The following is a 14,692-nucleotide window of genomic DNA, read 5'->3' as shown; positions in this document are numbered from 1 at the left end:
CCCTGCCATATTTGTATACGCGTTGAGATGCTGCAACATGCTAACGTGTGTATTCAAGGGGCAAGACACAACAGAAGGAAGTTGTCAGCAACGAAATAATACGCAGTTCGTATTGGAGTTGCTAGTGTGGAAGGTTACCGAATGCGAGGTCGCTCGCCGTTGTGTAAAACGGATACGAGATTCCCGAGTCGACATGGATATTTGATTGGAGGCGAGAGGTGGCAGCCTAATCAAATGTGGATTAAGCACACGCCGTCGTGTAAGGACAGATCAGCTACGCGACGATAATTCGCTGAATTTAATAGACATGCAGTGGAACGCCGCAAGTGTACCGGTTCCTGAGCATTATGCTATGGCAGCAACAAGCTCTAGTGGCTGGCGAGGATAGGGTGTTTTCCATGACGATGATTTGGACTTGCATGTGCGTCATCCACCTCCTGACTGCGCTGAGAGGATGCTGGTCCCTGATGAAGCAACCCCACTGCAAGATTCGTTAGCCGAGCTCGTTAGATGAGAAAGTGGCTTGAGCTGCATAGTACACTCCACTCTCTCGTCGCCTCACTGCTGACTTTGCTAGGCCGTCAATCTCGCCAACTGTGCAGCATTCATGTGCAGCATTCATGTGCCGGCAAATCTGCTTGTTTGCTAGTCTTTACTTTGACTGCGTCTGGGCAGCGACCAAGACAGCTTCGCCACCATATTAAGTCCAACGAAGCACGCAGGCACGGTTACACTACAGTAAATCCCCGAACGTATTCCAAGCACCTTGATTGGATCGTGAAGGCACGAAGCCGAGCAGTGGAGTCGGCCATGACCGCGGCTGTGCCAGTCAGAAAGCCACCGTGGAGACTGCGTGCAGATCTCTCGCCAAGACCCTAGAACATGTCCAGACACAAGCCCCATCGGCCGTGTCTGCCGCCGTATACACCGTACTCACTCGGGGCTGACCACTCTTCTCTTCTCAGGCCCGCGACCCACGCGAGTAGCTTAATGCACAGCAATAAAGCCGGGGGATCGCTTAGATGGTCTCCTATATCTTGCATCTTCCCTCCATGGGCATTCACTCCCAACTTCAGCACAATTGCCTACGACGTCCCAAATTGATTTGACCATTTCTCTCGCCTGCTCTGGCACACAACCCTGCCGACATGGACCCGCAGACTGTTGCACAGATAGTGCACACGCTGCAGACAACAGCCATAGCTGCTGTGATATTTGCCGCATGTGTCTTGCTCCCCAAACTTCAGGCCAAAGTTCAGCTTGGGAAGCTGCCTACCGCTAGCCCTGGCAGTGGTGAGAAGGCGCGGCAAGCATTCATAGCATCGGCAAGAAAACTCTATCAAGATGGGTACCACAATGTACAACGCATTTAACCTTTCGTCAAAAAACCCATCTGCTGACCACATGATCAGTTCAAAGATAGCGTTTTCAGACTTACCAACGAGAATGGTAGGTCAACCCCCTTCCCAAAAGCAAATATTCAGGTCGTTGCTTACACCTTGTCCAGGCCAAGAAAACGTCATTGTGCCTCGGAGTTTGCTGCCAGAGCTTCGGAAAATCCCTGACGATGTCCTCAGCTTTCCAAAGGCCATAGAGAACGTGCGTTAGAAATATACCTCATGTTAGAATAGAACAATCTTGCTAACCTCATCTGGTAGGATATGGAAGCCAAGTACACAAGACTGCAAACTGAGGGTGATACGGCCATCCATGTGGTCAAGAGTGAACTTACCTCAGCACTACGTAAGATTTCAAGGCAAAAAAGCACTATGGCATATGAGCTAGTTTTTGCTGACCCCCATCACAGCTCGATTGAATCCAATCATCTGTCAAGACGTCGATGCTGCGTTAAGAGAATATTTGCCGCCATGCGAAGATTGGACTGAAATCAACATCAACGCAAAGCTAGTCACCATCGTTGCCAAGGTCTCGGGTCGCATTTTTGTTGGCCCAGAGCTAGCCCAGGATCCCGAGTACCTTGATGCCGCATGCAATTACACCATAGATCTTATCAATGCTGTTAACGGAGTCAAAAAGCTCCGCCCGTGGCTGAAGCCCTTCTTAGCGTCACGCACCCCAGAACTCATTGCCCTTCGCAACCGTGAGAAGCAAGCCGAGAAAATCCTACAGCCTCTTGTCACGGAGCGACTAGCTGCTAAAGCCGAGGATCCTAACTGGCAGGAGCCAGACGATATGCTGCAATGGATGATCAACCGAAGTGATGGCAAGGATTCTGTGGCGCTGCTCGCCAAATACCAACTTGCAGTCATTTTTGCCGCTATTCACACTACCACCATGACCGCCACAAATATCCTCTACACTCTTGCTGTTACACCAGAGTATGTTGAGCCGATCCGAGAGGAGGTCCGCAATGCCATGGCTGAGAATGGTGGCATCATCACGTTCCGCGCACTCCAGCAAATGGTCAAGCTAGATAGCTACATGAAGGAGGTTACGCGACTCTACCCTCCCGGTATCAGTAAGTAAAACCACTTGTCACACCCACTGTTGATCCTCAGGGAGAAAAAAGAACTCCTTAGGGAAAGAAACAAAAGAAGCGCTTCAATGCTAACCTGTTTTTTTCTTCTACTCTACAGCCTCCTTCACTCGCCGTACACTCAAAGGCATCACCCTCAGCAACGGTCAGTACATCCCCCCGGGCGTCCTCATCGAAGTCCCCGCGGCCGCCATCCACACCGACGAATCCGTCTACCCCTCCTCCGACACCTTCGACGGACTCCGCGCCTACAAGGCACGTTCCTCAGGCAAAGCCAGCGACATTGCACGCAACCAATTCGTCACCACCAATGAAGAGAATCTCTCCTTCGGCTACGGCAGACACGCCTGCCCTGGGCGTTTCTTCGCCGCCAACGAAATCAAAATGATAGTCGCCCGCCTCGTCCTCGAGTACGACGTCAAGATGCCCAATGGCGAGACGGAGCGCTACTCCCAGATGGAAATCGGAAAGCAGACCATGCCTGATCCCACAAAGACGCTGGCGTTTAAGAAGGTGCTTGTTTAAAAAAACTTTTAGAGGATGGGATGTGTCTTACGTAGAAGTTTGTAGTAGAAGTAGTTACTAGTATATACACGGACATGAATAGTCATATTGTATACATATGCGCTTTTTCTTCTTCTTCTTCTTCTTCTTCTTCTTCTTCTTATACAGAAGATGAGGATTAAACAACAATTACCATAATTCACACAATGTTTTGCAATGTGCTGCATACATGCATCGGCTAAACAACTGACCCCCGTTCATCCCAATGCAGCCGTGCTATACTCTTACATGCATTCGCTTATTTCCCTTCGACAGCGCTTTAATCCAACTACAATTCACACAGCCTGCTACATAGCGTGTTCCAGCTGTACTGGAGCATAAGAACCTCTCTATGCTTTTTAACGTTTCCCAAACATATATTTCTTTCTCAACACAACTAGTCTACATACACGTTTCTCTTCATGCCAAACATGTCTGGAGGGGAGGGGAAAACGACAATACTATGCTCCTGGATAACTCTTCTGTCCATTGTCTCCAATTGTATTCCTCTTCTGCTTCTTCAGCTTCCATCTATATGCTACATAGTTCAACTCATCCAGCTCACGCAATCTAGTATCGCCAACCCCCTAACCCTCCTTCAGCTATACATTATAAAATTGCTTCAAGTATTCAAGCACGCCTTCATTCCATCGTCAACCCCCCTTCCATTGTCGTCCTTGATTACTCCCAAGCTCCAACCATGCACAATGACTGAGATCCAACCAAAGAAAAAGTAAAAAAAAAGAACATCTGAAGATGAACCCTAGAAGAAATCCCCTCCACCACGTGTCGCCTGCAGCACTGAATGATGCTGTTGTTTCCATATGGTATCTGATCGAAAGCAGGGAAAAAACAAAAAAGCGGTGGAACAAGTGTCGAGGCATTACAAGTGGCAGAGAAGAAGCAAATAATAGATAAGGGATAATCGAGATCGGTACCGATGACCAGCAACTCCTTCCAACCCCAGGTTCAAGAAAAAAGGACAAACGGGCTCCAAACTCGCAAGATGCTTAATACAGGCCATGTATGATGAGTCATATGCTGTAATGTACAAAGGCGCATTGCTGAAGATTTTACAACGTGCCGTATTGTTTTGATACATGGACCAAGGGCCAATCCGTAGCAGCCGGTGAACGAAAACTGACATGGCAAAAGCACGGACAGTGTTGACTCCAAATCAGAAATCGAACAATGTGCGTGTGCCAGTAAAATTTCCGTCCGTGTGTATGCGTGGGCGATGAGATGGAATCCTAGATAAAATGCCCCAGGGTCCGTGCAAAATGCCCAGACCTTGCAAAGAAATCGAAAAACGAGGTGGTCTATAAACGTGCTTTTGCAATGCAATCCATTTTTGCGGGTATGTTCGTCTGGCGTGGCCACGTTAGGTAGTCGGCATAAAGGAAAAATGTGTTGGGGACCGAGATCCGGCAGTCCCTCTCCGGGAAAGGCCATGGGCTCATGACTGGCAATCGTCCATGAACGAGTTCTTGGGCCAATCGTATGGAGTAGATTTCCTAGAGTATTTTAGTAGTGCTCCTATTTCGTGGCAATATTACGACTCACCAGTTGGTAAGGTTAGGGTTCATATAAGCCGCGGGGTGCTTTTTGATATAGTCGGTAGTAGGGTAGCCCTCTGGATCGCAAGTAACGATCTGGTTGTCCTCTGGCTGGTAGATGCGAATGTAGTCTACTCGCATAGTAGCGGGAAGATCCTTCGCAATTTCTTCCAGGTTGATGGCTGCGAAACTGTTCGACATTCCGAAATTGGCAATGATCGACAGAGGTTCCTCGGGGATGGTACGTGTGCCAATATTGCCGTTGGGGCGGACAGATGGGGCGTTCATGGTCCAGGTCTTGTCAGCACCAACATACCATGTAATGAAGCCATCGGATCCGGTCTTGTATTCAAATGAGTAAGTCTGGTATTGCTTGCCGTCATACCAGTCATTGTTCAAATTGGTCAAGCCAGAAATAGCTTGCTGGAAAGGACCACCCTTGTAGGCGTTCATGCCGGTAATTGACTTGTCATAGACTTCTACATAGTCTGCCTCAAGTTAGTCAAAGAAAAAAATGTCTAGAAAATGCAATAATTACCGTAGTCTGGTTGGTACCAGATATCAAAAGGCGCGGCCTGGAAGGATTGAGAAACGACACCGACGGCATTGCTTTCTCCGGGGCCGAGGAAATGAACTGAACCTTCCAGGGCATCAATTTCCGGTGCACTACGAGATTTGCCAGGGGATGGGTGGTCTTCTCCCTTGCATGTGCAAGCGGGCAGCTTCATTCCAGGCAAGTAGCTGAGACCGTCGTATGAGCTTTGGTTTGGTGTGATACCAACATCGCACTCGTCATGATAACTGTATGGCCACAAACCCTCCGTAGAGGCCAGATAACCGGGACGGGCAAGGTTACCCATGGTCCAGAAACCGGGCCAGAAACCACTAACATTGCCGCGTCCTGGGAGCGAGATGCTGGCCTCCAAGTGACCACCCTTGTAGCAGAGTTTGTTCCATGACTGGACCATACCGGAGCGGTAATCGAGACCGTGGCTAGGCTCCGCCGAGAACCTGAGGTTCAGAGTACCGTCTTTGGTGAAGGCCTGATCGGGGTCGTACCACTGGAAAACGTTAGTGCCATTGGGACGCCAAGGAGTTCAACAAAACCTACCTCCAAATCCATTGTTGCGCCATACCAAATGTCCACGGCCTGGAAGTAGGGGTCATCACCATCGTAAAAACTGCGACCATCGATATTGAATTCATCGGAGAAGACCAAGACTTGTTTCTCGCCATTAGCGCTAATACGGGTCATGGCTTCCTTGGGTGTGTCCGGGTCGATAAGGCCTGTGCGAATGTTTTTGAGTAGCGGCTCTTCTTGCTTGCCTGGTATACACAACGGATTGCCTGAGCATGGTGTCCGTTCTGGTGCTGTAGCTTTTTCAACAAAAGTCCTAGTGAGGATAGGTCAGCGTCGCCAACGGGTAATATGCATTAAGATCAGGAACGTACAGAATCGGGTAACCGACGAAAAGCATGAGGATGCCAAGAGCAAGAATAGCTAGACCGCCGACATTAACTATACCTCTGCGGGTGAAGACGTCGCAGTCCCTCTTGTCTTTGTCGTTGGGATCGGGGTTATGCAGGTAATCGTCTTTTTCAACATCTTCAGGGAAAAGCAAAAGTCCGGCGGAGGGCAGAATGTTGAACTTTTCAGACACGGTTTGCGTATTCAGATCGTCCTCACTGCCAGCGCGGGATGGGGCTCTCGAGTCGTCAAAGGGCGAAGCGAAGGGTGCTCCGGTAAAGTCTGAACTCCAGCTCGTGCGTCTCGAAGACAGGCCTGACGGAGACTGTAGCGGAGACTCATCCCGATAGGACCTGGGCCGTAGTCTTCCGGGCGGTAGTAGCATCTCAGCAGACTCTGCAACGGAAGCGTTGGCATAGACATGGGGTGCGCCAACGCTCTGAGAGGTTGCTGGGCGGATGGGCTGTGTTAACGAGCGGGCGGTTGTTGTTCGCGAAGTGCTTGGTCGCACCGACGGTGTGGGGAGATCGTCGGTATTGGGCTGTTGGCTCCCTGAGTTGAGGCGGAGGTGGGGAGGGCCTTCTCCCCTTGGTGATTGGGGCATCATGGCGTGCGTGAGTGAGTGAGCGAGCGTGTGCGATAAGCGATAGTGGACGGTGAAGCTATCTGACTATCCAGATATCCCGTGGTAGACCAGAGGCCAGTGATGTAGGAGAGACAGGAGGCGGTATGGATAATATTCGTTATTGCTGGATGAAACGAGTGTCGCAACCACGAATTGGCCGGTATTCAGGTGGCGGATGGAATTCCAAAAAGAGTTGCTGGCTGCGAGGACACGACGGGCGGTGGAAAATAAAGGAATCCTCCACACTCCTGTTTGCAAGGCCTGTTGTCGGTAGAGGCAGAGCGTGCAAAGGCGGCGAGCAAAAAGACAGCTGGGAACCGCAGCTGGTGTCGTGTCGTAAGGCAGGAGAAAAGGGAGATGGAGATTCAAGGGGAAGTCGAATGGCTCCTGGCCCAGACTGGGAGGGGGAGGCGGCCGGGATAAGGGCGATGGGCCAGGAACGCGTGCGTCAAAAAAGCTTGGCGGCTTTCAACGGGCAGGAACAAGTGACGCAAGAGACAGAAAGCCGGGCGCTAAATCGAGGATGCAGATGATGGGCAGTCAGCAACAGTGGGCGTGTGGGATAAAGCAAAAGTGCGTCGTAAACGGGATGGGAATCAATGGACGAGGGGCGGGTGCAGAGAAAGGCAGAGCGGCGGGCGCCGTGGGCAAAGGGTGGCAAGATGGTTGGGAGAGCTCGGGCGTCGAGTGTTCCTGAATTTGGTACCCACTCCGGCTCCACCTGGAGACAGAGGAGACGACGACGCCGGCGCAGGCATAGCAGAGACAGCCAGACAGGGCGCTTGCATGCGGCGAACATCAGAGGCATGACATTGGCCGGCACGTTTCAACACAAGTCGTGAGCAGCCCTGCCCTGGCACCCCGTGGTGGAGCCGGGGCAGTGCCTCGCTGTCTAAATTGCGATTTCATGCTTCGCTATCCTTTTCCGTCTCTCGCGACAACGACGGCGACGGCAACAGCAACGACAGACTCGGCTGCAACCGTCGCCGCCATGACAGTGTTGACGGCCTCGCAGTCGCCTGTGCTACTTTTTTTTTCTTTTCACGGCCGTTCTGCAGCCTCGTCCATGGGCGCAGCCTGCTGTTTCTACAGAAACGTTGCTGCACGCGGTACGCTGGCCAGGCAAATGTCGACGACATGTGGGCGCACAGGAAGAGCGCCATGCCATCTTTGCTTTGCCCTCTTCAATAGCCTGGGGATCATCGCCAAACCCATTACGCGTCGCACCACATATAATCAGCGAGCTCCCAGCCCCAGCAGCGACGGCCTCTAGAGTATGTAAACCACTGGCACGCTACCACAGATGTGCAGTCCAAGTCGAGGTGAAATGCTTTCAACCCTTTGTAGCCGGCGTCGGTTGAGGCTGGCTGGCTGCATGTCAGTGTCCATGCCCACCCCCGTCTCTTATCGCGCGTTGGTGCTTCACCACCGTATCGTTGCCGCAAATAGCGTGGCGATCTAGCTCGTCTTTTTATGATCCTCCCTCGTCCTGCTCGCCTCCCCGACGCAGCTCTGTTACGGCTCTTTGGCCAGCTGGCAATCTTGCCCACGACATGGACGCTGCCTGGACCAAACAGTTGACATGTCGAAACAAGACGTGCTCTTTGCACATGTCGTCATTACCACCCATTATCGTCTTCTTCTTTTTTTTTTTTTTTTTTACTGACATGTGTCTGTCTCTCTGTCTGCCGGTCTGTCTGTGTGTCCGTCTGAGGGCTTGCCGTCGAGGCGCGCGAGGCTGAGCTAGGGTGTATCCGAAATGAAAACTCGTAAACGCGCAGCACCCACGGCTTCTGGACTCTGCCGACGCTGCCACCTCCGCCCGTGGCTTACCCGTGATTGGCGCAATCCCGTCACTCCAGCCGGCCAATCAATGCGCTCATGTCACATCCCCAGTACCGCAAGGCTGGGCCTTCCCATGCCCGAAGTACCTGGCTCGGCTTTTAATCACTGCCCACGGTACCGTCGACCAAGTCCCATTCCCAAAACCTGTCAACACTAGCCAGCCTCTCTCCAAGCCTGGGCTGCTCCGCTTCACACACGTCATGTACACAATCTTTCCCAATAAAACACTATCTTTCTTGATCGTTGCCTCTTTGAACGGTATGCTCCACTACCTAGCACCCCTACCGCTGCATATCCACCTCACCATCCCAGCCACCACGACGTTTCAATCGGCTTTATTCGCGCAATGACCCTCGTGTCTTTGCCGGCTTGCCCATCACGCTCGCTTTGTGCTAGCTATATGCCCGGTCCCAACGGCCCCCACTACGACTCTATAGCCAGTGCTTTAAGCCCTACAATCCTACCCTCTTTCTCGTCCACCCCTACAACATAGTACTCTGCCCTCGTGCCTTCTAGCTTAACGCGGAACACTTTGACTGTGCCGTTGGTCGCCAGCTTCACCGCGTCAATCACGCCCTTGTACTGTGACTCAAAACCAGTCCCCTTGACTTCCTCCACTTTGTTGCCTCCAAGGAGCTTCGCGAGATCCTCTATGTCCAGCGTTAGCAACTCCGTCTACTCCTCATGCATGAAGATTAAAATAGCAGAAAAGAGCCACCCTTACCACTAGACACGCTGCTGCCGTCAAACTCGAGTGCCACAGGCTCAAACGGCTCATCAGATTCACTGATATAGTACTCCTTCACTTCCTTGAGCCCGTTTGGCACTGCCGTGTTGACGCTCTTTGTCCCATAGCTCTTCTGTGATGCTTCTTTTACTTCCCCTGACCCCGTGTCTTGGTTCGCTTTATCGAGAAATGCCGCGTAGTCGGCGTCCGAAGACATGGTTCGTATGTGCTTCTGACCGATGACCCCGCACAATCCTGAGGGCGAGAATGTCGTCTTTGGCTGCCGAACAAGCTGGTCGAGTAGCCGTGGGTGGTGCCGCTCCTTCCTTGGTCTTGTATTGCCCGGATTACAATCAATCTTTTGCGCAGTTTCGCGACGCAAGGTCGTGCGACGAGAACAGTGGTGAAATACTCGTAATGTGTTCAACAAACGCTGTCCTAGCTTGCCCATGATGCTAGAGCCATGGTCTAGCAGTGCGATGACGCAAATGCCCATGGCGCGTGGCCCTCCAAAGCCGGCCAAGCGCAACCCCACTCTCACCCTCATGTACCTATTATACATCTATGTACTACACACGAATTGATACCTTCACTCTCATCATGCAAGCATACTCAGAGTTCCATACTAACTGCTATGACATTCTTGGCTAATTAGAAAATACAAACAACACCCGCAGAGGCGGTTACACTATAATGCGCAGGGTATCATCGCCGTGCAGGAGAGCGTTATCACGTCCCCTACATTCTACCTTGACCTCAATCCAACTACAAATCCACGGCCGGACCCTTCGTCACAAAAACTCCAAACCAGAAAAAAGAAAACCGAAGTCATCTGAGCAAATCCCACAAAACAAACAGTGCATGTGTGAAGAAAAGAAAAGACATGGTAGGAACGCTCGATGTGGCCCAAGCCCTGCCCTCTGCTGTCATACTTATGACTTTTGCTCAGCGGCAAGAGCATGAGTCACGCCATTGGTAGGTGCAGTGCGTGGGCTGCTCCGCTCAGATTTCGCTACACTTGGCTTCGAGTCATCACCTTCATCATCGTAATTCTCATCCACATCCATGTGGCGAGCAGCCGGTTCGTGGTGCTCAGAACGCTCTGGCTTCGATGTCTCCGACATGCGGGACAGCGGTCGCGCAGTAGTCATCGGGGGTAGCGAAGGTGGGTGATGGGCAGCCTCAGATGGATGATAGCCGTCGTTGAACCGCCTGGGGTCAGGGCCATCCTGTGGGCTCTGGCGTGGCACTTGAGGCGAGGACATGCGGTGTGGGGGTGTGGGCCGACGGCTGTGAGGCTCTTCAATCTTTTGGCGCTTTTCATCATTCGTAGGTGGCTTGGCGCTAATGTGGTCGTTCTCCTCCCATTCGCGATGTCTCTTTGGCGGAGCAGTTGGAGGGCGCTCGTCACGATCGCGGGCAGCTTGCTCAGCAGCAGCTTGAGCCGATGCTGGTGGAGGAGCACCACTAGCGATACCACCGCCAGTAGAAGGGTCAGGGTGATGCTGGTAAGGGCCCTGGTAACCGTTACGTGGGGATGCTGTTCGATTCTCCACAATAGGGCGCACTTCGGGGGCAGGGCTGCTAGGACGGGCACTGTATGGAGGAACAGCACTTTGTGTGGACGTTTGACTTGGCGGACCACCAAGACCAGTAGGTGGTGGGGGAGGTGGGGGAGGTACACTGCTAGCGTGAGGCCCGTAGTTGGGATTCGAGATACGGGTAGGCTGGGGTGGCTGTTGTTGCGGCTGCTGGTGCACAGGCGGCTGTGGTTGCGCGTGAGCTGCTTGAGGCGTGAGCTGTGGTGGCTGCGGGTGGTAGGGACTAGGAACAACATGGTGCGTCTTTGGAGATGGAGACATGCCACGACGCATCGGTCCTGGGACAGGAGGTGGAGGGCCGGCAGGGCCCTGGGGACCAGGGCCGCTGGTGGGAGGGCGCGGAGGCTCTGCGTAGGGCCTAGGCGCTTCCTGTCTCGGGCTAGTAGGCCTCTGAGGAGCATGCTGAGTAGGAGGACGAATGCCCTCGCGCTGCTCATATGGGTTCAATTGCTGAGGCGGTAGGCCCGGATCTCGAATCTGAGCAAGAGGGCGGTCCCAGCCAGCCGCCAGAGCAGGAGGAGCAGGGCCTTGAGGAGGCTGCTGTGGTTGAGGAGCACCCCATTGTGGAGCAGCTGGACCATGAACTGACGCAGGCTGATAAGCCTGTGGATGTACATCCTGAGGTATAGGAGCATTGCCTTGATTTGGGGCTCCGGCAGATGTCTGTCCATTCTGTAGGAGCTGAAGGCGAGCCTTGATGTGTACGTTGGATGGGTCGAGATCGGCCGCGCGCTGGTATGCGTCGAGAGCATCGGCTGTCTGATTGTTGCAAGACTCGTACTGTGACATTGTTAATGATGCATTTTGAGCGTAGGAGTAATGGGCTACTTACCAGTGTTCCCAGGTCGTACCAGACTTCCGAAATGTTGGGATTCAATCGGATTGCGCGAGAGTAGGCATCGAGCGCATCGCGGTACTGGTTGATTTGGTAGTACAGTACACCAATGCTGCACCAGAAGGTTGGGTTTCTGCCGTCACGATATACAGCTTGCTGATAAGCCTCGTACGCCTTGGGGTACTTTTGTTGAGACATGTAACAACGACCGAGCAAGTACCAACTCTGTGCATCTGTCTGATCTAGAACAAGAAATTAGCGGCTAGCGCATGATCAAGCTTGGTTACAAGACTTACCAGAAGCGACCGACTTCTCAAGGTATTCAATGGCCTGTTCCTGGCTCGCGTAGTTTGTACTCTGTTGGTGATGAAGCCATCCCAGTTGTTGAAGCACCTTCGCGTGATTGGGATCGCGCTCGAGGACCCGGCGGTAAGCGCCCTTTGCAGCTTCGAACTAGCTCATGTATCAGCTGTTGAAAGCCTTTAGACTTTGATGGTACAAACCTCTTTCTGCTGTTCATAGACGTGTCCAATCTGGAACCAAATGTCCTCTTCAGTGAGTGGGCGAGGAGGGTTGGTGACAATGTATTTGAAGCACTATGAAAAATTAGAATGTTTTCGCGCGTTGCAAGGTGCGATGATACTAACGTCCAAGCTCTGATTGAACTTTTGCTGTTGCTTGTAAATTATACCCAGACGGAAGTAGATCTCGTTTGCCTTCTCAAAGGTAGGCTCCATACGCATAACTTGTGAGAAGGCCTCCTCGGCATGCTCCAAAGATCCGTAGCGGTCATAGAGGATGCCAATGCCATACCACAGTTTAGGTTCCTGGGAGGCGTTAGTTGGCTGCATTGTCTGCAAGTCAGAGAAAACATACCTTGGGATCAGAGAGGTGGTACAAGGCTTGTTGGTAGGCCGAGTAGGCCTGCTGTAGGTCATCCATCATCAGATAGCAGTGGCCTGGTAGAGTTAGCAATGGTTTTAGAAGGCCGCGAGATGATGTATGTTCTTACCGAGACTGCCCCAGACGTCACCGTTTGTGGGGTCAACTTTCAGAATGGTGCGCAGGTACTCTACAGCGGCTGGAAAAGCATCCTTGGTACGCAGGATGCAGGCAATGCCTTGCATAGCCGGTACAGACCATTGGTTGAACTTCAAGGCCTGCTCGTAACATTGCATGGCGCCGTCGTAGTCCTGCATTTGCTCGGATAGAGAGCCTGTTGCGTGTCAATGAAGGTCTAGAGCGCGCGCGACGGAACATTGCTTACCCATCTGTGTCCAGACGGCCTCAGTCAATTGGCCCAAGTACTGGGATGAGGTCTTTGGCTGGTTCGCGTGGGGTGGGTGGCCATTCACCTGCGCGTGCGCAGGATGCTGGGCTACATGGTGTGCTGGTATGCCCGTGGTGGGCGAAGGCTGCTGGTGCTGGGCCATGATACTTGCTGCGACTGAGCTGCCTAGAATGCGACGATTGCGCTACCTGAGCCGCGACAGTGGCAGGGCGGTTGATAGTGAGCAAGTGTCGTCAAGAGCGGCTACGAATGGCGCCAGGGCGGCTGTCTGGGTCAGTTGTGAGATGGGGAATGATGGTTGTGATGATGGATGCTCACTGGTGGGTGCTGGGCGCGCGTCTTGCAAAGCGTGCCGGCGGGTGCGAGTCGAGGCGTGGAGAGGCTGGCGCGGAGAACGACAGCAGCGCGCAGAACACGGATGATGTGGACCCCGACCTGGATCAGGCAAGTGGTATGCGATGCACCAGAGCTGGCGCGATGGCGCAGTGAGGGCTTCGGGCAGGAGGGAGGGGGAGAGGGAGAGGGAGAGGCAAAGGGCTGGAGTAGGATGCAGCCTCGTGGAGGAGAAGCAAGTGAGGAAGCAGCAGACGAGCGAAGAAGGAAGGGGCAGGGCGGTCCAACGCTCTTTCTCTGTGGGTTAGGGTTACTGGATGCGCCCAGGATGGGTGGGCTTTCATCTGTGCGGGACCATGGGCGACGATATCCTGGTAAGCGCGCTAGTGCAAGCCACACCGGGGTCCGCTATTTCTCTGAGCGACCCGTTGCCAGCAAATTGCGTGCCCAGCATCATCACCACCGACGCGCTGCCTATGCGCCCGCACCCTGTTCCTGCGCCTGTGAGACGACCGGTTTGGGGCCGCACTCGAGCAGAAAAACCAATCCTCCTCCAAGGCCCACGACACCGACACGTCCGCTGCAGCGCGCTCGACCGACGGCAGCAGAGCCGCCATGGGCCCCGTGTTTGTTCTGCTCCCATGTCGTGCTGTCACAGTCAGGAAACGAGGTCGTGGTCGATCCGGTAGCGTTCGTGCCAGGTTCAGCGGGCTCCGCTAAGTACTCGGTTGTGATGGATACGCTACCACATGGCGCTATATGCGCCTCATACATATAGTGATCAGATGAATCTTATTTGGCCGGTGTTCCAGCACCTACACTATACACACCATCAGCACCAGGACGCCACTGGGTGCTGTCATTACTCGGGCTTGTGCCTGGTGTCTGGCAGCTTGGATCGCGCAGCAGCGGCGTTGTTGCACCACTTTTCCAAACGTCGGCAGCACGCCTAGCCTTCAGGGCTGGGTACAGAAGGAGCGCACATTGCCGTCATACTGCCCTCTAGTACAAAAATAAAATCCCCCCTTTGATGGAATGAAATTCTCCGCATCTGGAATGTGGGTTGGTCAAATGCATAAAAGTCAAAGCTACGATCATCCATCTTGTCACGGGCAAGCTGCGAGGGCGATGGTTGTGGGTCGTGGGTCGTGGGTCAGGACGCCTATCGCGCGCTGCTGAGAGGCGTCGCAACAATGCCATGCTGGACTGCTGCGAACTGCAAGCAATGCCCGAGCGGCCAACTTGTCCAGCTTGCAGGACATACATATGTGGCCGTGGGGCGTCGCACCGACTCTTGTATGCAGACGAGCCCCCAGAAGAGGGGCGCGGGGCGAGGGGCGTGTTGCATGTGCCATACTTACAGCGCTGCGG

The 14,692-nt window shown here is 53.2% G+C and overlaps 7 protein-coding genes across 7 annotated transcripts; 3 read left to right on the top strand and 4 right to left on the bottom strand.

Annotated features, from left to right (window-relative positions):
* The first annotated feature begins 342 nt into the window (after positions 1-342).
* On the top strand, positions 343-1,014 carry COCSADRAFT_322101 (uncharacterized protein). The gene has a single exon (XM_007701852.1). It carries the CDS (start codon positions 511-513, stop codon positions 877-879), a length of 369 nt encoding a protein of 122 aa, XP_007700042.1. The 5' UTR covers positions 343-510; the 3' UTR covers positions 880-1,014.
* On the top strand, positions 1,005-3,078 carry COCSADRAFT_181322 (uncharacterized protein). Its single transcript, XM_007701851.1, has 6 exons — positions 1,005-1,358; positions 1,413-1,449; positions 1,508-1,599; positions 1,659-1,743; positions 1,808-2,479; positions 2,598-3,078. The coding sequence occupies exons 1-6, from the start codon at positions 1,149-1,151 to the stop codon at positions 3,020-3,022; spliced, it is 1,521 nt and encodes a 506-aa protein (XP_007700041.1). The 5' UTR covers positions 1,005-1,148; the 3' UTR covers positions 3,023-3,078.
* Positions 3,079-3,377: 299 nt separating this feature from the next.
* COCSADRAFT_322086 (uncharacterized protein) lies at positions 3,378-3,850 on the top strand. Its single transcript, XM_007701850.1, has one exon. It carries the CDS (start codon positions 3,463-3,465, stop codon positions 3,775-3,777), a length of 315 nt encoding a protein of 104 aa, XP_007700040.1. The 5' UTR covers positions 3,378-3,462; the 3' UTR covers positions 3,778-3,850.
* A 491-nt stretch (positions 3,851-4,341) lies between these two features.
* Positions 4,342-6,904, bottom strand: COCSADRAFT_322084 (glycoside hydrolase family 16 protein). The gene is made up of 5 exons (XM_007701849.1): positions 6,049-6,904; positions 5,708-5,990; positions 5,135-5,657; positions 4,604-5,084; positions 4,342-4,554 (listed from the first exon to the last, which is right to left on the bottom strand). The coding sequence occupies exons 1-5, from the start codon at positions 6,669-6,671 to the stop codon at positions 4,497-4,499; spliced, it is 1,968 nt and encodes a 655-aa protein (XP_007700039.1). The 5' UTR covers positions 6,672-6,904; the 3' UTR covers positions 4,342-4,496.
* On the bottom strand, positions 6,905-7,505 carry COCSADRAFT_322083 (uncharacterized protein). Its single transcript, XM_007701848.1, has one exon. It carries the CDS (start codon positions 7,495-7,497, stop codon positions 7,138-7,140), a length of 360 nt encoding a protein of 119 aa, XP_007700038.1. The 5' UTR covers positions 7,498-7,505; the 3' UTR covers positions 6,905-7,137.
* A 1,452-nt stretch (positions 7,506-8,957) lies between these two features.
* On the bottom strand, positions 8,958-9,478 carry COCSADRAFT_89167 (uncharacterized protein; the record flags this gene model as incomplete). Its single annotated transcript, XM_007701847.1, has 2 exons — positions 8,958-9,184; positions 9,259-9,478. 2 exons carry the CDS (start codon positions 9,476-9,478, stop codon positions 8,958-8,960), a joined length of 447 nt encoding a protein of 148 aa, XP_007700037.1.
* Positions 9,479-9,847: 369 nt separating this feature from the next.
* COCSADRAFT_117238 (uncharacterized protein) lies at positions 9,848-13,561 on the bottom strand. The gene is made up of 9 exons (XM_007701846.1): positions 13,307-13,561; positions 12,965-13,256; positions 12,710-12,913; positions 12,574-12,656; positions 12,345-12,524; positions 12,201-12,293; positions 11,994-12,150; positions 11,695-11,939; positions 9,848-11,642 (listed from the first exon to the last, which is right to left on the bottom strand). The coding sequence occupies exons 2-9, from the start codon at positions 13,128-13,130 to the stop codon at positions 10,194-10,196; spliced, it is 2,577 nt and encodes an 858-aa protein (XP_007700036.1). The 5' UTR covers positions 13,131-13,256; positions 13,307-13,561; the 3' UTR covers positions 9,848-10,193.
* Between the last annotated feature and the right edge of the window lie 1,131 nt (positions 13,562-14,692).

The sequence above is a fragment of the Bipolaris sorokiniana genome (assembly GCF_000338995.1).
Source record: "Bipolaris sorokiniana ND90Pr unplaced genomic scaffold COCSAscaffold_7, whole genome shotgun sequence".
NCBI lineage: Eukaryota > Fungi > Ascomycota > Dothideomycetes > Pleosporales > Pleosporaceae > Bipolaris > Bipolaris sorokiniana.
The sequence above is the reverse complement of the archived record's forward strand: the minus strand, read 5'-3'. Positions and strand labels throughout refer to the sequence as shown.